The sequence below is a fragment of the Papaver somniferum genome, chromosome 3 (assembly GCF_003573695.1).
Source record: "Papaver somniferum cultivar HN1 chromosome 3, ASM357369v1, whole genome shotgun sequence".
In the NCBI taxonomy this organism is placed as follows: domain Eukaryota; kingdom Viridiplantae; phylum Streptophyta; class Magnoliopsida; order Ranunculales; family Papaveraceae; genus Papaver; species Papaver somniferum.
The window spans coordinates 12,688,820-12,716,017 of NC_039360.1; the positions used below are offsets into that span (position 1 = coordinate 12,688,820).

At 37.7% G+C, this 27,198-nt stretch overlaps 3 protein-coding genes across 3 annotated transcripts; 1 reads left to right on the forward strand and 2 right to left on the reverse strand.

The window, feature by feature from the left end:
• Nucleotides 1-44: 44 nt before the first annotated feature.
• On the reverse strand, nt 45-7,711 carry LOC113355324 (vacuolar protein sorting-associated protein 20 homolog 2-like). The gene is made up of 6 exons (XM_026598153.1): nt 7,388-7,711; nt 2,147-2,299; nt 1,845-1,997; nt 1,073-1,156; nt 454-619; nt 45-373 (listed from the first exon to the last, which is right to left on the reverse strand). The coding sequence occupies exons 1-6, from the start codon at nt 7,487-7,489 to the stop codon at nt 348-350; spliced, it is 684 nt and encodes a 227-aa protein (XP_026453938.1). The 5' UTR covers nt 7,490-7,711; the 3' UTR covers nt 45-347.
• An 11,288-nt stretch (nt 7,712-18,999) lies between these two features.
• LOC113355326 (BRCT domain-containing protein At4g02110-like) lies at nt 19,000-22,634 on the forward strand. Its single transcript, XM_026598156.1, is given in 11 exon segments — nt 19,000-19,253; nt 19,345-19,449; nt 19,774-19,875; nt 20,004-20,088; nt 20,206-20,275; nt 20,412-20,456; nt 20,562-21,182; nt 21,185-21,406; nt 21,567-21,765; nt 21,869-22,149; nt 22,265-22,634. Coding segments are annotated over 11 exon segments (2,280 nt in total). The 5' UTR covers nt 19,000-19,055; the 3' UTR covers nt 22,617-22,634.
• On the reverse strand, nt 22,570-26,350 carry LOC113355325 (syntaxin-132-like). The gene is made up of 13 exons (XM_026598155.1): nt 26,226-26,350; nt 25,549-25,656; nt 25,384-25,440; nt 24,921-24,969; nt 24,653-24,741; nt 24,493-24,566; nt 24,229-24,271; nt 24,080-24,140; nt 23,935-23,960; nt 23,766-23,843; nt 23,599-23,679; nt 23,400-23,465; nt 22,570-23,300 (listed from the first exon to the last, which is right to left on the reverse strand). The coding sequence occupies exons 1-13, from the start codon at nt 26,280-26,282 to the stop codon at nt 23,175-23,177; spliced, it is 915 nt and encodes a 304-aa protein (XP_026453940.1). The 5' UTR covers nt 26,283-26,350; the 3' UTR covers nt 22,570-23,174.
• Between the last annotated feature and the right edge of the window lie 848 nt (nt 26,351-27,198).

The window sequence follows — 27,198 nt, forward strand, 5'->3', positions numbered from 1 at the left end:
AAAAAAAAAAAAGAAAGAAAAGAAAGAAAGAAAAATATCCAGACTTTACAATGACACATTTTGCATTATATGGCACGAAGATACACAATGATATTCAAGATAAAATAGGACAACTTTACAGATTATAAGTAACAAGTCCCGCAGTTTCAATCTATAATTTCGCGGTTTAAAATTAAACGGTGTATATGTTATTGAAGGACAAATGCCTAAAAATTTTGGACACAAAATGTAGCAATTTACAACGTAAAGAAGCTAAGATGGTACACTGATCAGAAAACATCCTCAGGTTTCATCATTAAGACACATATTTGTAGCTACAGCAATAACCATCTCTGAGTCTGTGCTGATTAAGCAGGCAAGGGTTCCTCCAATACTGCATTAATAAAAGATCATATGAGTCAGATTTCTCAGTTTGCAAGGAACATTCAGAGAAAGAGAGAGAGAGAGAGAGACCTTTTCTTCGAGTAGACACTCTGCCTGATGCCTCTTCTCCCCCATCTGCAACCACGACAGGGGTCTTTTGGGGCACATCTGGGAGCGCCAGGTCCTCATCATCGCTAAGTTTCTCCACAGATGTCGCTGAAGGACCAGGAACTTCTGGCATATCTTGAAGTCCGAGCTAAAAATAAATTATTTTAAAGAGGTTAGAAGAAAATTAGGTTGTAGGTTTCAATTGAAAATGGGAAGAAGAAAAATAGAGATGAAAGTAGATACAGATAATACAGACAGATTGTTATAGTTAAGTGCACAAACTGGATGTAGCAATGTTAGAGAAGGCTAGCTTAGGGCCTTAGGCATATAACACAACTAATCCCATCTAAACTTTGAAGAAACAAGTCTTGTCAAAAGGATGGCTCCGTAACATTATCCGAAGTTCCAACTAAAAAGAAGCGAACTTCGAACCTATGTTGACAATAACTACCAATACCAGGTCCCTAACTGTTGGTATATTAGGTCTAGCAGACAACAAAGAGGACACCTGCCAATGGGTTAAAGCCACCTAATCAGATCCTGACATGTAAAAGAACAGTAAAGCTTGTGAAGCTGCACTGTCAGTAGTTAATATACATACTTCTGTTTCCAAGTTATCAAACTCTGCCAAAACATCTTCTTCGTCTTCAGCTGATAACTTCTCCCCGAGTATCGCATTAATTTCCTGCAGAAAAAGGAAAAAAGTTCTGACTGCTTTCGGACTAGAGATGATCATGATATAAAGTAATGAATCACATTCTAGCCAAGCCAATACAAACAGGTGAATTATCAACATCTACAAAAGGTTAAAGGGAAAATGAGGGTTAACCGGTTAAGACTTAGAACGTTATTAACATATTATGCATCCACATCAAACCAGCTGCCACACGTTATTTCACAGTCACTGCACCATTGTCTCAAGCAAATTTCTTATCAGTCCGGAGTTTCTTCCTTGCCTATCTGATATCGAATGTTGCAAACATCTATTTTTGGGTCGTACTAGCCTCCCTTTATCTTGGTGGGTAGTGGTTTTATCAAGTTCAATTTCCAGTTTAGATTTTAGGTGTATTTTCTGCAAGACAACATGAGACTTGCAAGAAGGATTGAATGTGAACAACACAATAAAGGGACGGAGATTCTGGATGAAGTAATTATGTATAAAGCCTAAACTCGAAGCAGACTTAAAGTGGATGTGACTCATCCATCTGGGCAAGCCAGCTGACTGAGATGTTGATTAAAGAAAGAAGACAAACAAACTCACTGAGAAGATCCATAACAAACCACACCACGAAGACATCATGTAAGAAAAAAGAAAAGCCTAAGGTCGGGCAACACATGATTGTTTTAAAGTATTCTAAAGTTATAAAACTCACATCTTGGTATGCGTGCGCTTCAGCAGTGTCATCCATCAACTTCTGCACATCATCCAAATTGATCTCACCTTGTATAGCTTTGATAGCATTATTTCCTGCTTTCAAGCTCTCAAAGACGGCCTTTTGCTTGCTTGTAAGCTCAATGTCGTTCAACTAAGCCAAGATCCAAATGAAAAGGTCAAATGTATTGTTTATAGCAAAATATTGTATTCTACGACATAGGAACTTAAGAACGAAGTCCAGATTTTACATTTTTGACAACCCCAAAATATTACAATATATTTTGTTTGTGAACTACTTACTTGTTGCTCGACATTTATGATCCAGGTATCAACTTGCTTTAATAATTCTTCCTGGGTCTTTTTCTTCTTTAAAGCAAGTAAGGCCCTGTCTTTCTTCTTCTCATGAATCAATTCTCTAGCAGCTTTCATCTCAGCTTCAATCACAGCTTCAAGCTGAAGAAATCACATGAAACAGAAAGATGGAAGAAGTCACACAAGGATATCATTGGTGTTTTCATATCCTACTTCTCACATAAGAATTCTTCACAAGACTGCTTTATAACTAGAAAAGAAGGGAACCAATAAAATAGTCCCAGAGTCCAGAAGCCTAGTTCCAGGTTATGGTTTACAATTTAAACAACCCATGAGAAACTCCAACTACATGCATGATTTTCAAACAACATATTTGGGAAGAAAAAAAAAAGAAACACACATCATATTTTTATTCATGAGTACTGCATGGAACTATGACTGCCCCATAGTAGACAAACTTCAAACATTTTTCCAAAATTTCCAAAATACTTGGGCTGAATTATGTGCAGCTGTGCTATGGTATGTATGGAAATCCAGGTGCTTAAACATATTTGAGAAAGTCACAATCTGTGCAAAGGAAACAGCAAAGCACATTGCTAGCCACATCAATGAGTATTTGGCTATTAAAGAACCAGAGAACAACCACCACCACCATGTGTCGTACAACTTTGAACAAGCCCAAAGAAGATTAAATGAATTCAGAATGGACTAGATAAAGCCAGATTTCCTCTAAAAATAAACTGTGCTAGCTACATTAATAATTTTTCAGGTAAAACGGGATAGGCCTAATCCTATTTGATGCTGCTGGGAATTGCAGAGGAGCAAGAAGTTTTTGTATCAGAGATAGTGAATCCCTGACGGAGATGGCACAAAAAGCTTTTCAATGGGCAAGTAAACTAGGAGGAAAATTGGACATTGAATCGGACTCTCACCAAACAATGCAGCTGGTTTTAAAATTACACGCTGAAGCTAACATCCACAACTGGGCGTATTCTCACAAGAAACATTTTATTATTAATAATCTTAGTAGTAACCTTGCTGCAATTGGAAGTGACCTCCCAGATTTTTCTTGTTGGGAAGGCAGTAGACTTAAAAGATCTTATTATTCACAAGTTACCAATTGATGTCTTGATTGAAGTTCCAAAATTGAACTTCCTGTCATTCTTCGGACATTCAAATATAAACCTCCCAACTTTCTAATGTTAAGAGTCATAACTTAACCAAAGCTATGATACAATTGTCACCGCTTTAAGTACGGTTGAAAATATGGATATAGACACTTTCTATTCTCATCTTGTCACCTTTGACATGCGTCAAGAACAACAACTATCCCTGTTACAAACTCCAGTTGCAAATGTGGCTGTAACTAACTCTGCATCTGGATCCAGAGGAGATTCAAGAAAATTTAATACCCAATATAGACCTCAGTTCAACAACAATCAACCAAACTTTCCCCAACAGCAATATCAAAGGAATCCTCAGTTCATAGAAAAGTGTCAAATCTGTAAGAAAAAGGGACATCTTGGAGACAAATGTTGGTTTCGTTATGAGAAATCATCCAGCCAAACCAAACGCACTCCTGCAGACTATATTGCTTTACCTGGTGAGCATGCAGAACAACAATGGGTGACGGATACAGGCGCTACTCACCATTTAACGGCTGATATGCGAAATTTATCCATTCCACATGAGTACAATGGCACTGAACAAGTTCATGTGGGGAATGGTAATGCACTGGATATCTCTAATGTCGGTAATGCCTCTTTTACAGTTAATTCAAGAACTTTTAAGTTGAATAATATATATCATGTTCCTAAAATTCGAACTAATTTGTTATCAGTCTCTCAGTTCTGTAAAGACAATGATGTCTACTTTGAATTTCACCCAAAATTTTTTGTTGTAAAGGACATGTGCACGGGAACGCTGCTGTTGAGAGGCTTCACTAAGAATGGACTGTATGTTTTCGATGGATTTAAACTGCTGGAGAAAGCAATAAAACCGCAGGCATTGACTTCATCTACTCTACCTATATGGCACCAGCGTTTAGGTCATCCCATGCTGAGCACTGTGTCTAAAATTTGTCGTCAGTATTCCCTTCCAATAAAAAATAAGTCTTTTGACTTCTGTCATTCTTGCCATGTGAGCAAAAGCAAGAAGTTACCTTTTGTTCCTAGTAGTACTGTTTACACTAAGCCATTAGGTTTAATTGTGTCAGATATTTGGGTCTCTCCCTCTTTATCAAGAACTGGATATCGGTACTATATATTATTTATGGATGTGTTTTCTCATTATACCTGGGTATTTCCTCTTGTTCAACGTTCTGATGCTCTGCAAACTTTCATTCTATTTCGTAAACAAATTGAAAACCTTACTGATTACACCATTAAAGTTTTTCAATCTGATAATGCACTTGAATATAAGAAATTCACTTCCTATCTCAATGATTCGGGTATCCAGCATCGTTTCTCTTGTCCACATACTTCACCCCAAAACGGCTTAGCAGAGAGACGTATTAGACATGTGACTGAATCTGGTTTAGCTCTACTCTTCCATGCACATATGCCTACTTCTTTCTGGGCGGATGCTTTTGTCACTGCCTGTTATCTTATTAACAGACTTCCTAAATCTACTTTAGATACAAAAACTCCATTAGAATTGTTGTTCAACAGGCTTCCTGATTATTCCTTCTTAAAAGTGTTTGGCTGCTTAGCGTATCCATGCTTGAGGCAATATAACAGCCATAAACTTGAACCGAGATCCCTTTCTTGTGTCTTTATTGGTTACAGCAATGCCCATAAAGGGTACATGTGTTTACACAGAGAATCAAACAGGATTTATATTTCTAGGCATGTTCGTTTTGTGGAAAACTACTTTCCATTCTTACCTCTCAAGCAGCATTCTCCGGAGCCAAATCCAGGTATGGAAAACTCCAGCACTAGTGTTTTCTTTAAGCACCCTTTTCACAACTGTTGTATTCCTGTGCATCAAAGTGCTGTTTCAGAGCAGTATGGTAATCTACAAGCAAATGAGAATATCAGTGCTCCATCACCAGTAGCGTCTTTTGGTGGTACATCAGATACTGCGGGGTCTATTTCACAAGTGGGATCTCCAACAAACAATAACTCAATAGCTGAGTCTTCATTACAAGCCTCAGCTTCTACTGCTCATGCAGACTTGCAGTCTGATAATGTCAGACATCCAATGGTGACGCGGGCAAAGTCTGGTATACATAAGCCCATCCAGAAACTGTGCCTAACAGCTTCTAAACACCCCTTGGCTGATGAAGACTTTATGGAACCAACATGTTTTTCAACTGCAAGAAAAATTCCAGAGTGGAGAAGTGCGATGGATATCCAGATAAATGCATTGATTCAAAATGGTACGTACTCTCTTGTTAAATACGAAAAAGGCATGAATGTTGTGGGTTCAAAGTGGGTGTATAGGGTAAAGCAAAATCCAGACGATACTATTAACAAGCGTAAAGCTCGTTTGGTTGCCAAGGGTTATACACAACAGCAGGGAATTGACTATGGTGAAACATTCTCGCCGGTGGTTAAACCTTGTACTATTCGGCTTGTGTTGTCTATTGCTGTGATGCGCAACTGGGATATCAAGCAGTTAGATGTGGAAAATGCATTTCTGCATGGTGACTTGAAGGAAGATGTATCTATGCAGCAGCCTCAAGGTTATGTGGATGAATCATATCCTAACCATGTGTGCAAACTACACAAATCCCTCTATGGGCTCAAGCAGGCACCGAGGGCATGGTTCTCTAAGCTAAGTAATTACTTAGTTCAGTTGGGGTTCAAGGGTTCTATTTCTGATAGTTCTCTTTTTATTCGTCATTCTCATAATAACACTTTATATGTTCTGGTGTACGTCGATGATATTATTGTAACTGGTTCAAGTACTGCTCAGATTTCCAAGTTGTTTGAGGATCTTGTTGCTGTGTTTGCTCTTAAGAATTTGGGTGATTTGTCTTTCTTTTTGGGGATAGAAGTGCTTAGAAAGGGGAATGAATTAATTCTTACTCAGCGTAAATATATAACGGACCTTCTGCACAAAACAAAGCTGGATGGAGTAAAACCGGTGAACACTCCTTTGGCAGTCAATGCTAAAATCCAGAGGCAAGGTTCTACTAGATTTCATGATTCCACATTGTATCGAAGTGTTGTTGGTGCACTTCAATATCTGCATTTAACAAGACCAGACATCTCTATTGCTGTCACTAAGGTGTGTCAATTTATGCATGACCCTTATGACGAGCATTGGGATCTCGTAAAAAGGATTATTCGATATCTCAAAAATACAATTGATTATGGTTTGCATATCAGTCCGTCGAAGGATTTTTCGTTGCAGGTCTACACTGATGCGGATTGGGCTGGGAGCCTGGATGACAGACGATCTACGAGTGGATTCTGTGTGTACTTTGGGGGCAACTTAATTTCATGGAGTGCAAGGAAGCAAAAAACGGTATCAAAGTCCAGCACTGAAGCGGAATACCGTGGCATTGCTATTGCCACTTCTGAAATAATATGGATCCAATCTTTACTTCAGGAGCTGGGTGTGCAGTTCTCACCACCTATCCTTTGGTGTGATAATTTAGGGGCAACATATTTAACCTCTAATCCGGTCTTCCATGCACGTACTAAACATATCGAAATTGACTACCATTTTGTTCGGGAGCGGGTAGCCGAAAATCTACTCAAAGTCAGGTTCATCAGTTCAAGAGATCAGGTCGCTGACATCTTCACTAAAGGTCTTCCATCACCCAGATTTCATATACTCCGTGCCAAGTTGAAACTTCGCCAGCTACAGTTCAACTTGAGGGGGGATGTTAAGAGTCATCCTGATGACTCTCCGAACAAGTCTCAACAACCATGACTATGACTTAGTATCATTCTAATATTCATAGCCTATAATAACGGGTTGCAAAGCTATCCCTATTTTATATGTTTCTTAACAAACTTTGTAACTGTGTTGAGCAGAATACCTTGTTATAAATAAACAAGCTCTCCATACACATTAGGTGTGGAAGCATTCATCCTCATTATCATTTTCTAACTTCTAAAATGTTATAAGAACACACTTAACACTACCCTATGGTCTCATACCGTTTAAACAGGCTCTAAAGTCTTGCCCTCCTCATCTTTCAACAAAATTTAATAGTTTCAGCAAAATTTAGAATCAAACAAAGTAGAAACAAAGAAGAATTGATTGAGTAAAAACCTGTAGTTGATACTGCCCAAGCTTTCTTCGCTGTGTTTTTAGAGAGAGAATTGCTCTATCAACATCTGTAATTTTCGGTTTCTTCACGAATATATTCCCCATTGCTGTATGATTTATTATTGTCTTCTTCTTAATAATCTGATGAAGATGAATTGAAGAATCTGATTTTGAACTAGTTTATTCGGAATTTCGGATGAAAATAACAGAAAAGGAAACCCTAAATTGTGAAATTCATTTCTCCCAGACGAAGTAATTTCCAACGTAGCTTCGCTGGAGAAAGAGGGCAGGGGAGAAGAACAGAAACTATACTAAAACGATGCGACTCGGTCTTAAAAAGAAACGATTAATAATCCCTAACCTGTCTTCAAAAACACAAAAAATCCCTAACCGAGCCTAATCCCAAGACGAGCCTACACTACAAATTTACAAGGATCGAACATTTATCTGGAGACAAGCCCATATCCACTGAACCGTCTCTTACATGTTTAAGAATCCAAGTGCAGTAATTCTAGCTAGCTTTAATTGACCGTCTCTTAGTAAAGGCTGGCAAATATTTTGTTTTTGAAGTCTACATCAATTATCTAAAGCTACCCTCTATGTTATGTGTGTTGGAGCACTGCTCGGTCGAGTTCGCAACCGTTGATATCTCAAGCTTGTTTGTCGAATTTAATGATCAAAATTATAAGTCTTGATTTCTAGTCTACTTATAGTAATATCTCGGACTAAGATAGATTGTGTAGTTGAGCTTTAGACTTCACGGCGTTCATCGATTGAAGATGAAGAACTACTAAGGAGAGCTTGTGGAACTTCATCAACAAAAGGTATGTGGAGACTGAAACTCATCTATCACTCAAAAGTCTATCTACTGAGACAAAAGTCGTATAGTTATATAGACTTCAATTATACACGTTTGATATTTCGAGCTGAGTTTAACTCGCTTACATATTTCTCGAAATGTGTATATAAGTTTTCGCTTTAACCAAGGTCATCTTATATTCTTGACGAAAGTCAAAAGATGATCATGTGAAAATCGCCTGGTAACATCTTACATGATTTGTGTGATACAATCATTTGATGTAGACTCGTAATGCTTTGTATTGATTATTTCAATAACTTGAAAATCGCTTTGATGCTAATAGTTAGTGAAAACAAATATTGCCATATTATAAGAAAGTTTCAGTGATTGAAATAAAGTTTACAATACTTAACCGTAATTGGATTATAGACATACTATGCGTACTTGCATATATGTTGATCCAAGACCGGTAAGGTATGCCTACCCGTACGCGTACTGGCAAGGTCAGGTAAAGTCTGGGAGCCTTGGTACGCGTACTAGTGAACTTAGTTGAAGTCCAGGAACTATTGTATGCGTTCCCGTACGCGTATTGAATTCAACTGAGGTTTTGGATGTGTGATAGTATGCGTACCCGTTCGCATACTGTCGGACACAGTCCAAGTCCGGCTACTTAAGTATACGTACCCGTTCGCATACTTGAGTGGGTTAAGTTCTAAAATCGGTTTGTTCATGAACTAATATATTTATATAATAAGGAATGCAATCTTTTGCAAACCGTGGCTATAATGTTCATGACTAGATTCGAGTGAATCAAAACCGATTTTGCTTCAATTATGTCTTTTATACTTCTATGAGAATGTAAAAAATTGAACAACTCTAGAACTAGTTTTATTTGAGTCATTTGAACTAGTTGTTGATAAGATGAATATGGTTGATATGAAAGTGTTCATATCGCTAACTTCGGTTAACTATTGTTGAGCCAACAAGGTGCACACGTTTAGGTACAGTTACTCATATCTAAATGAAGTCACTTTTAATTTGTGTGTAACAAGCTAAGTTCGATCTAACAGTTGAAAGATATTAGCTTGAGTATAATCAGGTTTTCATCTAACAGTGAATATTGAATGCTTTGTTACCAAGGTAGCATTAATTGCAAACCCTGATTTTGAAGACTATATAAAGGAGAACTTTAGCAATTGGGAAACCTAATCCCCACACCTCATGTGTGATACTAGTTGCGACTAGAGTCGATTCTCCTTTAACCTTAGGTTTTTCACGAAACCATGTAGGTTAACGACTTAAAGACTTCATTGGCATTGTGAAGCCAAACCCAACTATTTTCTCTGTAGTTGCTTGTTCTGATCTTGACGTGTTCTATCTTATTGGGTACTATCTTCTCTAAGATTTGCTCGAGATTGATTCTCGAAAGGCAAGAAAAAAAGTAGTCACAAACATCTTCGTCTCATCGTATGTGATTCCACAATATCTTGTTTCGCTACCACACGATTAAGATTTTTGTGAGGTGATTGATATTTCTAGGTTGTTCTTCAAGAATATTAGTCTGGCATATCGATTAGTTCAGGTTCACCTTGATTTATCAAAAGACGGAACAAAACTCATAGGTTTATCTATGGGAGACAAATTTATCCATTCTATAGACTTTTCTGTGTGAGACAGATTGGTTTATCAAGTCTTCAACTTTGGGTAGTAGCAACTCTTAGTTGTGGGTGATATCAGCTAAGGGAATCAAGTGCGCAGAATCCGGCATGGTTCTAGAGGCATAAGGAACCGACTGTACCTTTATTAGTGTGAGTTTGGTTAGGGCTCAACTACCTTCCATTCCGAAGTTAACTTGGAGTATGCTAGTGTCTGTAGTGGCTTAATACAATGTGGTGTTCAAATCTGGACTAGGTCCCGGGGTTTTTCTGCATTTGCGGTTTCCTCGTTAACAAAATTTCTGGTGTCTGTGTTATTTCTTTTCCGCATTATATTTTGTTATATAATAGAAATATCACAGGTTGTGTGTTAAGTTCGATCAGTTCTTGAATCCGGCCTTTGGGTTGTTGGTTGAATTGATCGACACTTGGATATTGGTTTGTGATACCGTCCAAGTTATTTCTCTAATTCAATTGGGATCGCAAATTCCTATTTGGTTGATTGTGGATTGAATTTAGAAATAGAGATATAACTCTTTGATATACTTTTCTTAAGATCGAGTCTGACTTTCTAGTTGATTCTCTTGAAAGTATATTGGAATTAGTCCATATAGATTGCTAAGCGAAATATTGGGTGTGGTTCTTAGACCCCCCCACTTTTTCAATGTGACCATTGTTTAAAGTTTGAATATAAAGAACATAGTTGTGTTATAATACAGTATAAGCTTTTAAAAGATATCTATAACATTTCTATAGAGTCGCCATATCTTGGAGATGGTCATTTCTTCATCAAATACTCAAGATTAGATCTGGAATCCAAGAGAGAACGTAGACAGTCATGGCAATAAAAATTATGTTGATTCCTTGGTCGTTCCATGGATGAAAAAAGCATACCAAAGATTCCTTTAAGCTCAATAAATTTTGGAATTCAAGCCCAAGTTTTGATCCAACCTCTCAACCCATCCTAATTCACTCCTTTGAATCGGATGTAGGAATGCCTTTGGCTGCTGACTAGGTGTTTGTAAAAAGAACCTTTCTCTTTAATTTGCTTGCTAACTTTAACCTCCTTTCGATTCCTACTTCCATTCAAACCAGAATCATGCCTCTTGAAAAAGCGGGGGTCTAACAACACCACCCAATATCTCGATTAGCAATCTGTATGGACTAACTCCGAAATACTTTGCTAGAGAACCAACTAGACAATCAGACTCAATCTAGATAAAAAGTATTTCAAGGAGTTATTATCTCAATCTCTCGATTTGATCTTTACTCAAGAAAATAGAAACCTGCGACTCATTATCAAAGAGAGATAACTTGGACGGTACCAAAGACCAATGTCCAAGGATCAATCAATATCAATCGACAACCAAAGGTTGGATTTCCAATTGATGATCACGAACACACAACCTGTATTATTTCAATTATATAAAATATAATGCGGAAAAGAAATAACACAGACACCAGAAATTTTGTTAACGAGGAAACCGCAAATGCAGAAAAACCCCGGGACCTAGTCCATATTGAATACACACTGTATTAAGTTTCTACAGACACTAGACTACTCCAATCTAACTTCGGACTGGACTATAGTTGAACCCCTATCAATCTCCCACTGATACAAGGAACAGTTGTACTCCTACGCCTCTGATCCCAACAGGATACTGCGCACTTGATCCCCTTAGATGATCTCACCCACAACCAAGAGCTGTTGTAACCCAAAATCACAGACTTGATAATAAACAGATCTGTCTCACACAGAAAAGTCTATCGAAAGATAAATCTGTCTCCCACAGATAAACCCTAGGTTTTGTTCCGTCTTAAGATATAAAATCAAGGTGAACAGGAACCAATTGATAATCCCGTCTTATATTCCCGAAGAACAACCTAGATTAATCAATCACCTCTCTAAAATCCTTCTTGACTACACAAGCGGATTGTCGAGGAATCACAAACAGTGAGGCGAAGATGTTTGTGACTTCTTTATCTTGCCTATCGGAGAACTATCACGATCTCAAGCCAATCAATCGATTGTACTCGTACGATAGAAGATGCAATATCAGATCAAAAACTACGATAAAGTAGTATCGGTCTGGCTTCACAATCCAATGAAGTCTTTAAGTCGTTAACCTGATTTTAGAGAAGAAAATCAAAGGTTAATGGAGATCGAGTCTAGCGAGCGCACTAGTAGCACACAGAAGTGTGTGGATTAGGTTTGCTCAATGCTATATGTCTCCATTATATAGCCTTCAAATCAGGGTTTTTCCTTAGTTACAAAGAAATCCTTATTCACCGTTAGATGAAAACCTGATTTAGATTCAAGCTAATATTTCTCAACCGTTAGATCGAAAACTTAGCTTGTCACACACACTTGGGTAAACGTTTACTGGGTTCGTGAAAACCATGGCCAAACGTATACGTTCATGTTGGTTCAACATAGTAACCCAAAAGGTCAACCATATGAGCATTTCATATTAACCTTGTTCTTCTTCACCATAACTAGTTCAATTGACTCAAATGAACTAGTTAGAGAGTTTTTCAATTGATATGAGATATTATGTAATTAACTACACAAGATACAATTGAAACAAAGATGATTCGATTGTATCGGATCATGAACATTATAGCCACGATTTAGATAAAGCATTCCTTAGTAATTTAGTGTTTCTTGTTCAGAGCACATCTTTAGATCATAACCTCTTAAGTTCACAAACAAGTTCGCAGACTTAAGTTAATCGGTTGATTTTTCCAACGCTGCAGAAATTCTCGGTTCGAGAACTTTCGCCAGTTCGCGGTAAGCACACAAACGAGTTTTGGAAAATCCAGCAGAAATTCTTGGTCGAGAACTTCCGACAGTTCGCGGACTGGGCAAGAAAATTCCACAATCCTCCTGGTTTCTCTTAACCAACAAAGTTCGAAAAGTTCGGTTCAAGGAATACATGGATATGTAATCTAAAATTTCATTTCAATCATTGAGACATTCTCAGAGGACGCTAGGTGAAGATAAACCTGATAAAAGCGAAACGCTTTACCAACACACAATTTCGAGATAAAAGATAAGCAATGAATACTCAGCTCGAAATGTCAAGTGTGTATGATCTAGTTTATATAGCATACGACTTTTGTCTCATAAAAAGTAGGAGATAAAATAGATAGACTTTTGAGTGATAGATAAGTTCAAGTCTCCACATAATTTTTTGTTGATGAAGTTCCACGGTTCCTTGTATAGATCTTCGTCGTTGTCGTTGAATCACCATGAAGTTCTTGAGCTTAACTACACTTTTCTGTCCTAGTCCGAGACTTAGTTATGTAGGCTAGAAATGAAGAATCATAGTTTTTATCACTAACATTGACAAACATGCTTGAGATAGAAACGCATGCGAGGTTGACCGAGCAATGCTCTAACACCTCTGACTCAAATCCAGTCAATGATTTAATCATGGTCGGCGAGGATGAGTCATTTCATTTGACTGGTCTTCTCCAGGATATCTCAAACTCGGATCTCATCAGAACCACAATTTCCCGTCCTCTTCTTGCTAGGAGATTATCTTACTTTTCCTACCATAATGCTAGGGATTCATTTGATTCCCCGATTTCATCATCAACCTCTCTCACTAGAATTGACAATTTCCCATTACAAACTCTTTCACCTGGTTTCAAATTATGTATTTCCGATTCTCCCAATCTAGATTTAGTACCCAGTTTTCGCATTTTCATTATATTTTCATTACAAACATTTTATTGATAAAGGAATTACTCTCCAAATTGATGAATATATATCAATCTTAAAAGAAGAGTACATTAATTATATACCCCTAGTTTTGATCCCCAACAAATATACCCTTATACAACAATAAATATACTCCTATCATCTAAAAACCTTATCTATTTAAAAATAGATTACCTTAATAACCTTACTCATACAATATATTTTTTTATTTCAAAATATAACAAAAACTTTAATCTACCATTTCATCGCCGCATCCACCACCACCACTACCACTTCAGCACTGCCGCCCGCCACCAATCCACCACCGTTCGCCAGTCCACAACCGCCCGCCACCACCACCACCAGTCCACCACCGCCCGCCACCAATCTGCATGGACTATTATGAAAAATCCCATGCAGATTACTAACAGTAGAGTCTGTCGTAATAATGTTCATTGGATACCACCCCTTCATATGTTCTTTCCATTAACTGTGATGGTTCTAATCTAGACTCTAATAAGACCGGTGGTATTATCCTAATAATTTGTAATTGTGCAGGTCCCCAGCAACCAACAAGGTGCATCCACTTGAAATAAATAAGGAGTGTTGATCAAGTTGAATGCATGAGATTGTGGAAAGCGGTTAATTGGGAAAAAAGTTGATGGACGGAAGGGTGTATTTTGATCTCGATGCAAAGAAAGTTGTGGATGCAGTTAACAACATCAATGCTACAATAGGCTGGAGATTACTCAATGTTATCAAAGATATTAGAATATTTTTTTTTATTACCTCTTGGAAATGCTCTTATATTCCTAAAAGGGGTAATAAAGTAGTTGATATTCTCTAAACTAGTTAGAGTGGATGATTTGTCTAGCACGTGGACTGATTCCTCTCAAATGGAGACTCAGTCACAAGTATATGTTGATGCTACTCATGTTCACTGTTGATTTCAGGTAATATATTTCTTTTTGCTTCAGAAATGGTTGGGGTGTTAGATTTTGTCAGAGAGTAGAATGTTGTTAAACAAAACTCTCAGAGAAGATGAAATTCTACTTCATTAATTTCTTGATTTTTGTTTTTCATTAGAGGCACATGATAGAGACTCAGATATTTATTGTACTGACTAACCGACATATTACAGGTTGTACTGGTAATCAATCAATAGTAACCTGACACGTAACAAAACACTAACACCAACAAACAACGAAAACCTGTGACAGCTGACAGTGCACTCATGTGATTCACACGCTGGAAGAGTTATTCTCTAACACCCACCCACCTTGCAAGTGCATTGTCTAAGAAAAAGTAGAGACACTGAGCTTGGAACGCAGAGTAGAAAAGCGAGTTGAAGATAATCCCTTGGTGAAAACATTTGCAATTTGATCCTATGTGGAGATAAAACGTACCTCTAGTTCTCGAACATAGTGAAAAGAAATCTCTATGTGTTTCATACAATTGTGAAAAATTGGGTTTGCAGTAAGATAAGTTGCACCCACATCGCCACACCAAATAACAAGCGGTCTTGGTGAAGAAAAATGAAGTTCTGACATTAGAGATTGTATCCAAATGATCTCTGATGTAGCATCAGCCAGAGAACGGTACTCAGCCTCAGTGCTTGACCTAGAAACTGTCTTCTGCTTTCTAGAACACCAAGAAATTAGATTAGGACCCATAAAGATGGCCATGACACTGGTAAAACGCCTGTCAGTAATATCTCCAGCCCAATCTGCATATGAGAATGCTTGAAGTTGCAGATAAGTCCAAATGATATAATCCATCTTTAACAGGGTCACTGAGAAGAACCTTGTGAGTAACCAAATCCTTCACAAAGAATGAATCAGGATGAAATTCAAAGAATGGTTATTCTCCTTTGTAAATTGATGCACAAAAATAAGATTCTTTGTAATTGAAGGTACATGAAGGACATTAGACAAAGTAAATTGAACACTGTCATGCTGAAAAGTAGAAGAACCAACATGAGTAATGTGCAAACCTGAGCCCTTGCCAACTTTCACTCGATCATGACCTTGATACTTTGAATGAAGATTCATGTTAGAAAGATCAGAAGTGATGTGATGTGAATCCCATGAATCTGGTACCCAAGCAGAACTAGAGGAATTCGTGAAAAATGGATTATCATAAACTGCAAATGCTTCTGGTTCTGGACACCAAAACTCATCAGAATCTTCTCCATAGTAATCATAACTAGTGTTGTAAGCGTGAGCATTGGAGTTGTCACTATATCTATATTTACAAGTAGGAGCCACATGACCATCTTTCTTGTAGATTTGACAAGGAGGATAAAAATTGTTGTAATTAGCTTAAGATTATGGTGGAAAGAAATTATTGTGATTAGATCGACCACCATGTTCAAATCTTCCAGTTCTACCACCATAAATATGATCTACCACCACGATAACCACCTCTATAACCTCCACCATCTCTATTACCTCTATTTCCATTAAATCGATTAAAGGTACCTCTAATAGAAAAATTTGAAGGTACATATTGTGGAGGACCAGAGTAATGTTGATAATAAGCCGTAGGAAAATTCCAATAACCAGGGTATTGAGAATCAAATGCTGAATAAGAATGTGTACTTGAAAAGTTTGATTGTTGTGTGGTGACATTGGCAGAAGCAGATGTAAGATCAGATTTAGACTCATAATTCACACATAGTTCTTCAGAGAGTAGTAATCCTAGTAACTCAGAAGAGGTGATGAGATTATCACTCTTCAATTGTTGAGTGGTGATAGAGGTTTTGAAAGCACTGAATTCATGTGGTAGTCCTTGTAGGATATGAAATACAAGGTCCTCATTAGAAATTGCTCTACCAATCTGTGCTAACTGATAGGATAAATATCTAGCCTTATTGAAGTAAACAATCATTGGTTCACTACCTTTCTTGAGATTCACCAAATCAGATTTAAGTTGCATCAATCTTGATTTAGTAGAAACATGAAAATTATGTTCTAATCTAGTCCAGATCTCATGAGAGAATGTACAATCGATTGCCTGTGAATGAGTTTCTTCAGTGCAGGCACTAAAAAACCAGGATAAAATAACTTGATCTTGATTAACCCAGTAATTGTAGAGCGAGTTACGAACAAAATCATTGTCCGGATCAGGATCTGTTAAAGCTAAAGTTGTAAGAACAACTTCACCAACGTGAGTTGATTTGCGAAAGAACTTAACCGGACATTGAAACGATCTATCGACAAATCAGAAGAGATTATAACTTCGTAATAAAGGTACAATTTGAGATTTCCATAGCGTGTAATTGGTTGCTGATAATTTTGATGGTGGTTTGAATGTAAATGAGATGTGTTTTTGAGATTCAACCATTGTTGATGTTGTTGTTGGTGAGATAATTGTTTGTTTTGAAGAATTTTAGGGTTTGAAACAGGTATCTGATACCATGTCAGAGAGTAGAATGTTGTTAAACAAAACTCTCAGAGAAGATGAAATTATATTTCATTGATTTCTTGATTCTTGTTTTTCATTACAGTCACGGGACCAAGACTCAAATATTTATTGTACTGACTAACCGACATATTACAGGCTAACCGACATATCTCAGATATTTAGATACCCCTATCCAAGCTAATTGGATACCCCACTATCAAAACCTTGATCCACTACAATGCGAACCTATCCAATATGTTGCAGACTTAATTGATCCCATAACTCATAACTGGAATCATGATCAACTAAGCATCCTCCCCAACACCGCAACCCAGCATATTATTAATATACACCTTCCCCTCAACAACATCCCTGACAAAATTATTTAGCCCCACTCTAAGTTTGGTAAGTATACCACATCGTCAGGGTACAACTGTCTAATCAATCAGGAAAACAGTTCGCTCCCTCAACCTCAACCCCTTCCAAACACAAAATTCTTATGGACCTTACTGTGTCCTCCAAAAATTCAGCTTTTCTTGTGGAAAGCTATTAATGAAGGTTTACCATCCTTATCCATTCTTCATCGCATCAATATCTCCACTTCAAACCTATGCCCTCGTTGCAAGGCGGAGCCTGAAACAACAAATCACATGTTGATTCATTGTCCAATGGCTACGATCACTTGGACCAACCTCGCTAATCTCATATCAACAAACCAATCCCTGGGTAACCACCAACCAATTACCATCAACCACCAAACAACAATTTCACAATTACTACAAAATCGGGGTAATCCCTCATGCATCACATCATGTTGTTTCCTATTATGGTCTTTATGGACAACTAGGAATGAGCTCGTATTTAGTCAGAAACACTCCACCCATGAAGACATCTTGGCAAGATCGATAGCGCAACAACACGAATTTGAATGGGCAAAGACGACCTCCCCTCCAGTTCTCCCCTGGGAAACTCCGTCCAGATTGACGACAATCAGAACCGGATCTGCTACAACTATTCGGGTAGGGTGTACTATCCCAATACATGACTGGTTTAAAATAAATACTAATGGTGCAGCTAGAGGCAACCCCGGAATAATGGGAGCAGGATTCATATGCCGAAACTCGAGCGCACACACGGTACTGGCTCTTGCACATCCACTAGGTGTCACCACAGCGCTAACGGCGGAAACGTGGGCTGCAGTAATAGCAACCCGAGCAGCAAATGAAAGAAGTTGGAATAAAGTCATACTCGAGACAGACTCGGAAAATCTCGTGCACTTCATTCACAATGCGAAGGAAGCTCCATGGTGTATCTCTGAAATGATTGAAGAAATCATACATCGAATACGTCAAATCCCGTGTTGTGTTATTCAACATAATTATAGAGAAGGAAACCGAGCAGCAGATGGACTAACAAACTTTGCAGCCGACGACAGCCAAGCAGGAAACCTTTCCACATCAATCTGGGATCAGACGAATCCTGTTTTTCTTAATCAAATCATTTTGAGTGACTCTATGGGAATCACATTCCCACGTGTAATAACTATTTAGTTTATTTTTCTTAATAGCATGCTTCAAAAAATAAAAAATAGTAAACTGACACGTAACAAAACACTAATACCAATAAACAACAAACACGTGTGACAACTGACAGTGCACTCATGTGATTTACACGCTCGAAGACTTATTCTCTAACGACTTTCTCCACTCCCGGGGAGCTTAATGATGACTTCATAGTCTTTTAAAGAGATGGAGAAATTGCATTGCTTGCCAGGACTTCAATGTTAAAGCTAGCAATTAGTTGTTTCATTGAATTTGGTTTGTCACTTACAAAGGTGTTGTGCTCATTTTATTGTGAGACTCTTTGTAATTCATTTAAAAAACAGAAAAAACCTTTCCACGTCACGTGACTCCAACTCGATAGGTGTTGCACCGTTTCCTTCGCTATAACTTCCTATTTCCCGCCGCTACACCAAAATAAAATAAAATAAAAATTCATTTTTCTGGCACCATTTCCAATTTTCGCATCTAGGAGGGTTTTTCTTCATTTTCGTTCTCTCTTTCTTCTCAAATATTCGAAAAACCTCTTTTCAGAAATTTCAGATCCATGGGAGAAGATTACTCAACTTATGGAGGAGGAGGAGGTAGTCAACCGGGAACATTCAATGGAGTTCGATTCATACTTGTTGGATTCAATCCATCAGAAGAAAATGAAGTAGAAATCAAACTTATTAGTGGAGGCGGAGTGAATGTCGGTCAATATGGTTCTAATTGTACTCATGTTATTGTTGACAAAATTGTTTATGCATGTATCATAAGACTCAAATTTTGCCCTATATTTTTTTTCTTAAATTTTGATTTTAGTTGTCAAGTGAAATTGTTTGATTGATGTGTAGGATGATGATTGTTGTGTTACCGCGAGAAAGGATGGGAAACCGGTGGTTAATTCGGCGTGGGTGGATCATAGTTTCCATGCTGGGATGCCCGTAAATTCTAGCTTGGTATGTTTTTACCTTTGGTTTATATTACTGACAAGTTTGAAAACTGTTGTGAGTTATTAGGGTTTTCTTAATTTTGAACTTGTGTGGTGGTGGGTGTAGCCTTAATTAGGGTTTTTGAAATTTCAAACTTGTATTGTGGAATGTGTGTGTTGGTGTTTATGGTGGTGGTGACTGTGAGTATCTTCGATGGCCTGTTTGGTGGTGGTGGTCACTGGTAGAGTGAGGTGGTGAATATGTGGGATGTCATATGTGATGGCAGCTAAATTATGCTTTTTCTTCTTTCTTTCTTTCTTTTTTTCCTTTACTTGGCTCCTTGCTGTGCAGATTTTGTATAGACCAGTTAAGGATTTGAATGGAATTGCGGCTGCAAATTCATTTGTTGTATGTCTGACAGGATACCAAACACAAACTCGTGAAAATATAATGGTAATAAATTGTTTTGGATATTATGTAGTGTATGTTCCTTGAGTTAGTTTTTATGGAATAAGAAAGTTGAATCTCATTTTGGCTGGCGGTAGGATGTCTTACTATATTGTTGGTGTTTTGCTTCTCAGAGGATGGTATGCATGATGGGAGCAAAATTTTCCAAGTCCTTGGTAGGAAACACAGTCACTCATCTCATATGCTACAGATTCGAGGGTATGTTTTGTGATAAAGTAAACGAGCATGTTTTAAGCTCCTCTTGAAGATTTTTCAGGTTTTTCTTTATCAGTATCACTAAGTCATGATTTGAATGTGGGTGGTCATGTTACACAGGTGATAAGTATAAGCTTGCAAAGCAAATAAATAGAATAAAGCTTGTCAACTATCGATGGTTGCAGGACTGGTATGCATAAATATTATTTTCTCAGTTTTTCTAAATTTACTAGATTATGAGTTTGAATCTTAAATAGGAAAGTTTCGATATCTGTGAGTGGGAAACTAGTATCAGGTTTTGTTAACTTAAATATAGTGTTTTGCAGTTTAAAAGCATGGGAAATACTTCCAGAATCTAACTACTATGAGAGGTAGGAACCTTGATCCATCTATTGCATACTGCTACTTGTTTTATGTTGCCTTGGCTGTTTGTGACCGCATTTTGACACCACTTCATTTCTTTCTCCTCATGACAGTGGTCATGAAATAGAGATGATGGAGGCTGAAGTTAAAGATTCTGAAGATGAAACTGAAGAATATAGAGATACAGAACAGCTGGGAGTGAGAAATGATACTGACAGTTCATCTAAGTTGCAAGCTGGAAGGGGTATGTCAACTTCAAAGGGGTCTGACTTGACCATGCCAGTAAGAAAAAGGTTTGATATCAACCAGCAGACATCCGCAGCTAAAGACTTGTTACATGCCACCGAGAACACGACTTCAAAAACCAGTATAAAGGGATTAAGGGTGGGAGATTCTGCAGAGAGTTCATCTAAGCATCAGTATTCAGGAAAACAAGCTAAAAGAAAAGATGGGGATCTGTTGACTTCCAAAGCAGATCAAGCGAAGGAAGTGGTGGGAGGAGTGATCAATGAGGAGAGGACAAACATGGTTGAAGCAAAAAGGAGGTTATGTCATGCAAGCAAAGCATGCGAGAGTAAGACAGAGATGCCATTTGATGATGAGAAAGAGAGAAAGTCAGTTGAAAAATGGTCCAGTGTCGAGTCAGGAGAACATGATAAGGAAAATGTTGTTCCTAAACCTAATACTAAGCACAAGCAGAGTGATATAAGGCAAAATCTAATACTGACTTAGATATAGTTCAGACAGGCTGGGATTCGAAGCCCTTAAACTCTCAACCTATGTGCTTTATACTTAGTGGGAAACGTCTACAGAGAGAGGAGTTTCAGAAAATTATTAGGAATTTGAAAGGACGATGCTGCAGAGATTCTCACAAATGGTCAGATGAAGCTACTCACTTTATCCCCCCAGTTCAAGTTAGAAGAACAGAGAAATTCTTTGCTGCTGCAGCATCAGGCAGGTATGAAATCAACACCTTTCTTACAAAGACAGTTGAAAACAAAGTCTCAAGTCACGTAAGGGCTCAATTTATGCATTTTTTTTATTGAAATACGATCTCTCTGTATTTTATAACCAAATGTTGTCAATACTGATATATTGAATGTATTTCTTCTGTATAGGTGGATATTAAAGATGGATTACTTAACTGCTTGTAACCAGGCAGGAAAGTTTGTGGGGCCTGAAACTGGACTTAATGAGGAGGCTACAATTAGCTTAGACGCTCCTAGGAAGTGGCGTCAGTTAAGAGAAAGGACGAGTCATGGTGCTTTTTATGGAATGCAAATTGTTACTTACAGAAAAAGCTTTGTTCCATCATTGGTATTTATCTGTTCCTTCTTCAACTTCTGGTATATCTTGTTAAATAGCAGCCATGAATTGTTGTTTAATTCTTATGTTTGCTTGTACTAATTTCGTTAAATAGGATACTTTAGAATGTGTGATGAAAGCAGGCGGTGGTGCCATTCTAGCAACTTCCCCTCCTTACACCAAGTTCCTCGGATCAGGAATTGATTTCGCGGTTATAACTCAAGGAATGCCAAGAGATGATATGTGGGTTCTAGAATTCCTAAACCACAAGATCCCATGTGTCTTGGTTGATTACTTGGTTGAGTACATATGCAGACCTGATTATGCACGTGATGATCATGTTCTCTACGACACGATAGAATGGGCAGATAAGTCACTAGCAAACCACGAAACGCGGTATGACGCATCTCAAGAGTTATATTCCTTTATCATTTATTGTTCAATGATTGGAATTGGTTACAGTTCCGGCAAGTATCTAATGAATATGATTATGAATCATTTGATTTTTCAGAATAGGAATGAGAGTGGAGTCGAAGAAAAATTGGGCAAATCTTGAAATGGAGGGCATGAACTCTACGGATCTGATTTGCAACAATAACAAGGAGGAGAAACAACTGCCATTTAACACTTCCGAAGTTGCAAACAAGACGCCTCTAGAAAAAGGTGATGGCATTCATACTAGAGTTTGTAATTATCCTAGAAATTATTCTGAAGAAACAACAGACAAGGATGATGATGAGGGTGCTCTTCTTAGACGAGTAAGAGCCAAATATTTTCAAGCTAAAGAAGAGTTCTATGCTAAGGAGAAGATATACCTGGCAGTCGAGTTCTTTATTAGATATATAGATGTTTTGAACTTGTAATTATATAGTTCAACTTAAACTTGCAAATAACAGTTAACTTGAATCAATATATATGAATTGAAGTATTCGAGTATTGCCAGTGATACCATACACATGTTGCTTAAATTCTCAGTTTGCTTCTTTTATGCAAAAACAAGGCACAAGTTTTCTTGTGGTGTCAGAACGAGGAAGCTTTACAAGGACATAACTTCGATCAGATTAGCTCTTGTTGGGTCTGTAAGTTTTGCCGTGGCAGAGTTAATCTTCGTCTATTCTGTTCTCTCTGCTACAGCTTGTGGGTCTGTAAGCACCATCTATCTAACCTTACAGAACATGTCGAAAACTAAGTAAAACAATATTACTCCTATATGGCTATACCCATTGTTCTATTTTCTCAGATCAATTTATCTTAAGAACTTAATTACAGAACATGTCGAAGCTAACATCAAATGTTATCAGCTCTGGTGAGATGTTGATTGGATCCGTGCCAAACCAATCTGGCGTATCACTCTGCTGAATCGGCTGCTGGTTTTCTCAAGGTTCCTGCAGGTGCCCCTGCCAATGTTGCTTGCGCCATTACTAAGTAAAATCACCGTGGTGAAGGCTTACCCAAAAATTGGATTCACAAGGCCTTTTAATAGAATCCATTTTCGAGAATTCCTTTGAAGCTTCTTTGCTTTCTGAAGAGCAGTAGTTCCAGAAAACCTAACCATATTGAAAAGCAGTAAGAACATATATCTGTCATTTCTACATCCACGCGCTGCTTAAAAAACTTATCTTTATTAGTGTTCAGGGTTTACATACCTGTGATTCTATATTGTCCAGCATGTCACCTTGTGACTCCACCAGCACTGCCATGTCCATGAAAATCTACAAATGAATATGCACAAACTATAAATAGTCTAACCCACCTTCAGCAACTGAAGAAATAGATAACTGTTGTCATTATACCATTGTCTGTTTGATAAAGAGTTTGAGATCTGATGGGAAAGAGAAGCAATACCTGCTGCAACTCAAGAAGCTTCTTCTCGACGTCTCTAACCGCCTCATGACGTTCCTGAATTTCTGCCAGGGTGTCCATTACCTGCAAACAGTGAGAAATTCTATTTCAAAACTGCAAAGAATTTTCATCACACAAATACAACAAAAGATGGGCAGAATAAAACAGACCTGGCCTCGCCCGTGTTCCTGAATAGACATCTGCAAGATTTGCTCACCGTCTCCAGTCTCAATTAATTGGTCAATTGTCTGTAGGATATCCAATAACAGCAGGCTATGTTAATACATATGAAACTGCAACAACTTAGGAGTAACAGGTTAAGATGGGAGGTAATAGTACCTCTTCGTCAGCTCTTGAACCCGTCACTGGTGATTAAAGACACCAACACAAGATTATAGAGTCAGCACCATGGGGATGGTAAGTCGATTTGATGAAACTAAAGAATTCAGATATACTTTATACTAGCACTAAAGGGAATACAAACCTGTGAAGACCCTTCTCTCGACATCCTCTCGGTACTCTCGGCTGATATTTTGCCTTAAAATCTGCCAAATTTAGGAAGATTAGAACAAATGAGATGTAAAAAAACTGAATCTAGGTGGAAAAGGAACATTTCAGCTATAAAGGTAATACCTGAAATTCAGCCATCTTATCCTTTAACTTCTTTTGAGCAGCTCTGCAATAAAATGTATGAGTTACACAGATGAGTTTTCTGTTCTGAATTGTGTGCATTCTCTTAGTTATACTACTATACACAGGGCTTTTGATGTCAAAAAACGAGAACCTTGAAACATCAATCTCATTAACATGGTCAGAATTTAGACTGATAATAAATGTACCTCAAGGCATTTTTTATTTCTTTTTACATAGAAAGAAAAGCTATAGATAGTTATTTACACTGTTCTTGCAGTTCTGGTTCGATCAATACCTGTTCCTTCTTGACATCCCGGCTTTTGCCTATTGGTTAAATTCTGAAAAAGATAGAAATGAAGTTCACCAGATTAACTTTTACTATTGCACTTCACCAGGAAAGAGAAGTATAAGAAATGCAATTTACTTCTCTGTTTAGTTGTTCAATTTTTGATTTTACTGATATAGCAATTTTTCCAACTTCATCTACACCTTTTTCCATATGTCGCCTGATTGCTGCAAGCCATGCTACTGTTAGTTACTGAAACTGGACCAGGGAAAATATAGTTGAAATAAAGGACACGACGCTCAATCATTTTAACCATTTGGGGGCATGATCCAGTTCAAGAATCGTTTACTCTATTCTATGTTGAGTACAGTTGTTACAAATGGGTAATAGCGTCAGTAAGAAATACCTTTTACGGCAGCAGCTTTAGTTACAGCCTTTGACTCTTCATTTGCGTCCTGTAGACTAATACAAAACATCAGTGGAAAGTGCAATGCCAGGTCAATCACCATGTAAAAATGACAAACTTTTAAATTTCAATAAAAAGAGCGCTCAACCAAATTTCCCACACAAGGGTCATGGTTAAATTTGCATAATTTCTTCAGAAATCTAGAAAAAACTAGAAAGTAATAGCGCACAACTAATATGCATTGCCTTAGGAAGGGTCTACACTATGTAGACTTGAAATCACATGTTGCAGGTGGCATTTCTTAATATGGCTCTACGAAAATCTTCAATTTCTCTTCTGCAAGGATCAAACTAATCTTCAAGAGAGATATAGACACATAGTGATTTACAAACAACATATACAGGAAACCATCAAATTAACGAAAACAAAAAGCACCCAAGTGTGGTAAAGGATAAATCCATACCTGAAGCTTTTTTAGTAGCTTAGTGGGCTTCTCAATTCGTTTATCAATCTCTTCAATCTATAACGCAAACATTTAGCAAAAGCAGTTAACAATTACCAGTGCCTGAAGAAGATTATTCAGTAATATCCACATTCAAACGAATCAATAGTACAAAAAGCCACCAACCTGCTTGAAAAACTTGTCTAAGCACTTATCTGGATTCACTAGACGGTTATTCCCTAACTCAAGATCCCCAACCCTTGATTCTTGACCTCGAGGGATCTCAAACGAATCCTGCGGACATCCCCCAAGTGACTTATAAAAATGCCGTCCAAATTATACAAATCAAGAATCATAAAGGGGAAATCATTTGTTAACCAAACATGTTGCGATATACTGTCCAAGAAACATCATCGGAATAACAAAACCTGTGAATGAACTTTAGAAAGCATATCAATGTGTTAGTTAAGCAATTCTGTATATCACCGCCCATGTTGTCAAAGGCGCCCTAGGCGCACGAGTGGCCAAGGGGCGCCTACATAATAAAACGCCCTTGGCGCAAAAATGTTAACAATTTTTTTTTCTGGGCAACTTAGGAGCGCCTAGGCGCTAGGCGAGGCGGTTTTGCTCTATGATGGTTTGAATCCTAGAATCCTAGACAAACACTCGAATTTTCAAATTCTTCTTCATCCAAACACTAAGTCAGAAATCCTCTTTCAGATAACTAAGTACTGAAGTTAAAGGTTGAAGTGACAACAATTCAGTCTTCACCGAAAAGGGTGAACCTAATTCTTTGAAACAAAAACAAACATGACAAATCAAGAAAATGCAGAACAAACTAAAATCGAGAAGGGAAAAGTTACCGCTAAAAGGTCATTCATCTTTGGTGAGAGGGATGAATAAAAGAGTCTAAAGATCATGAGAGGAAGAGATTTGAAAGTGGTTTCGACAATGAGGAAACTAGTTGTAGGGGTTTTCTTAAGTTTAGAATTAGAGAAGAGGAGAGAGCAATTAGAGGTCAAAACTTTTTCTTATATGCGAAGGAACGTATTTCTTACTAAAGTGCCACGTATGCACCGGTTTTACACTTCCGTTTTTTTCATGGATAAGTGAGGGAAGGGAACGATGAGTAAATGAAGTACTTGTAATTACAACAGCGATTCCTATGGAATGAACAAACTCTAAGTTTGTTCATTTTGATCCCATTATGGGATGAACAAACCAAAAAAATGGATGTTCAAATGAACAGATCTGTTCATTTGAACATCGAGACACTCCACCAGGCGCGGGTCTCCTCAAATGCCGCGCGCCATTACAAATAACTCTGGTGACATCATGGTTGACGCCCGCGTTTTCGAGAAAAATGCGCGTTTTGGTTGACGACGCAAGCGGTTTTTTTTTATATCGGCGAGTTGATAATATGAGCGCCCCCAGGTACTCCCATCCCTGCTTCCCTTCCCCTATAAATTCAGTTCGTCTGGAGACTTATACTCACACCTTCCTCAACATTACACAATTTTCATATCGCCTCTAACTTTTTTTTTCAAACAAAACTATTCATATCAATTCAATCTTTCAGAAAAATTTCATCCTTAACAAATATGTCATCCTCACAACAACGATCACAACAACAAACACCACAACGATCACAACAACAAACACAAACACAAACACAAACACAACAATCACAGCAAAGGAACGCAAGAATTCGTGGTCCAAAGCATACAATGGATGAATACGAGTCACTTTGCAGAAATTATGTATTATATACATTAGATGATATTAATGGTTGTACTCAAGAAAAAAAAAACTTTTTATGGTAAGATTTTACAAAAA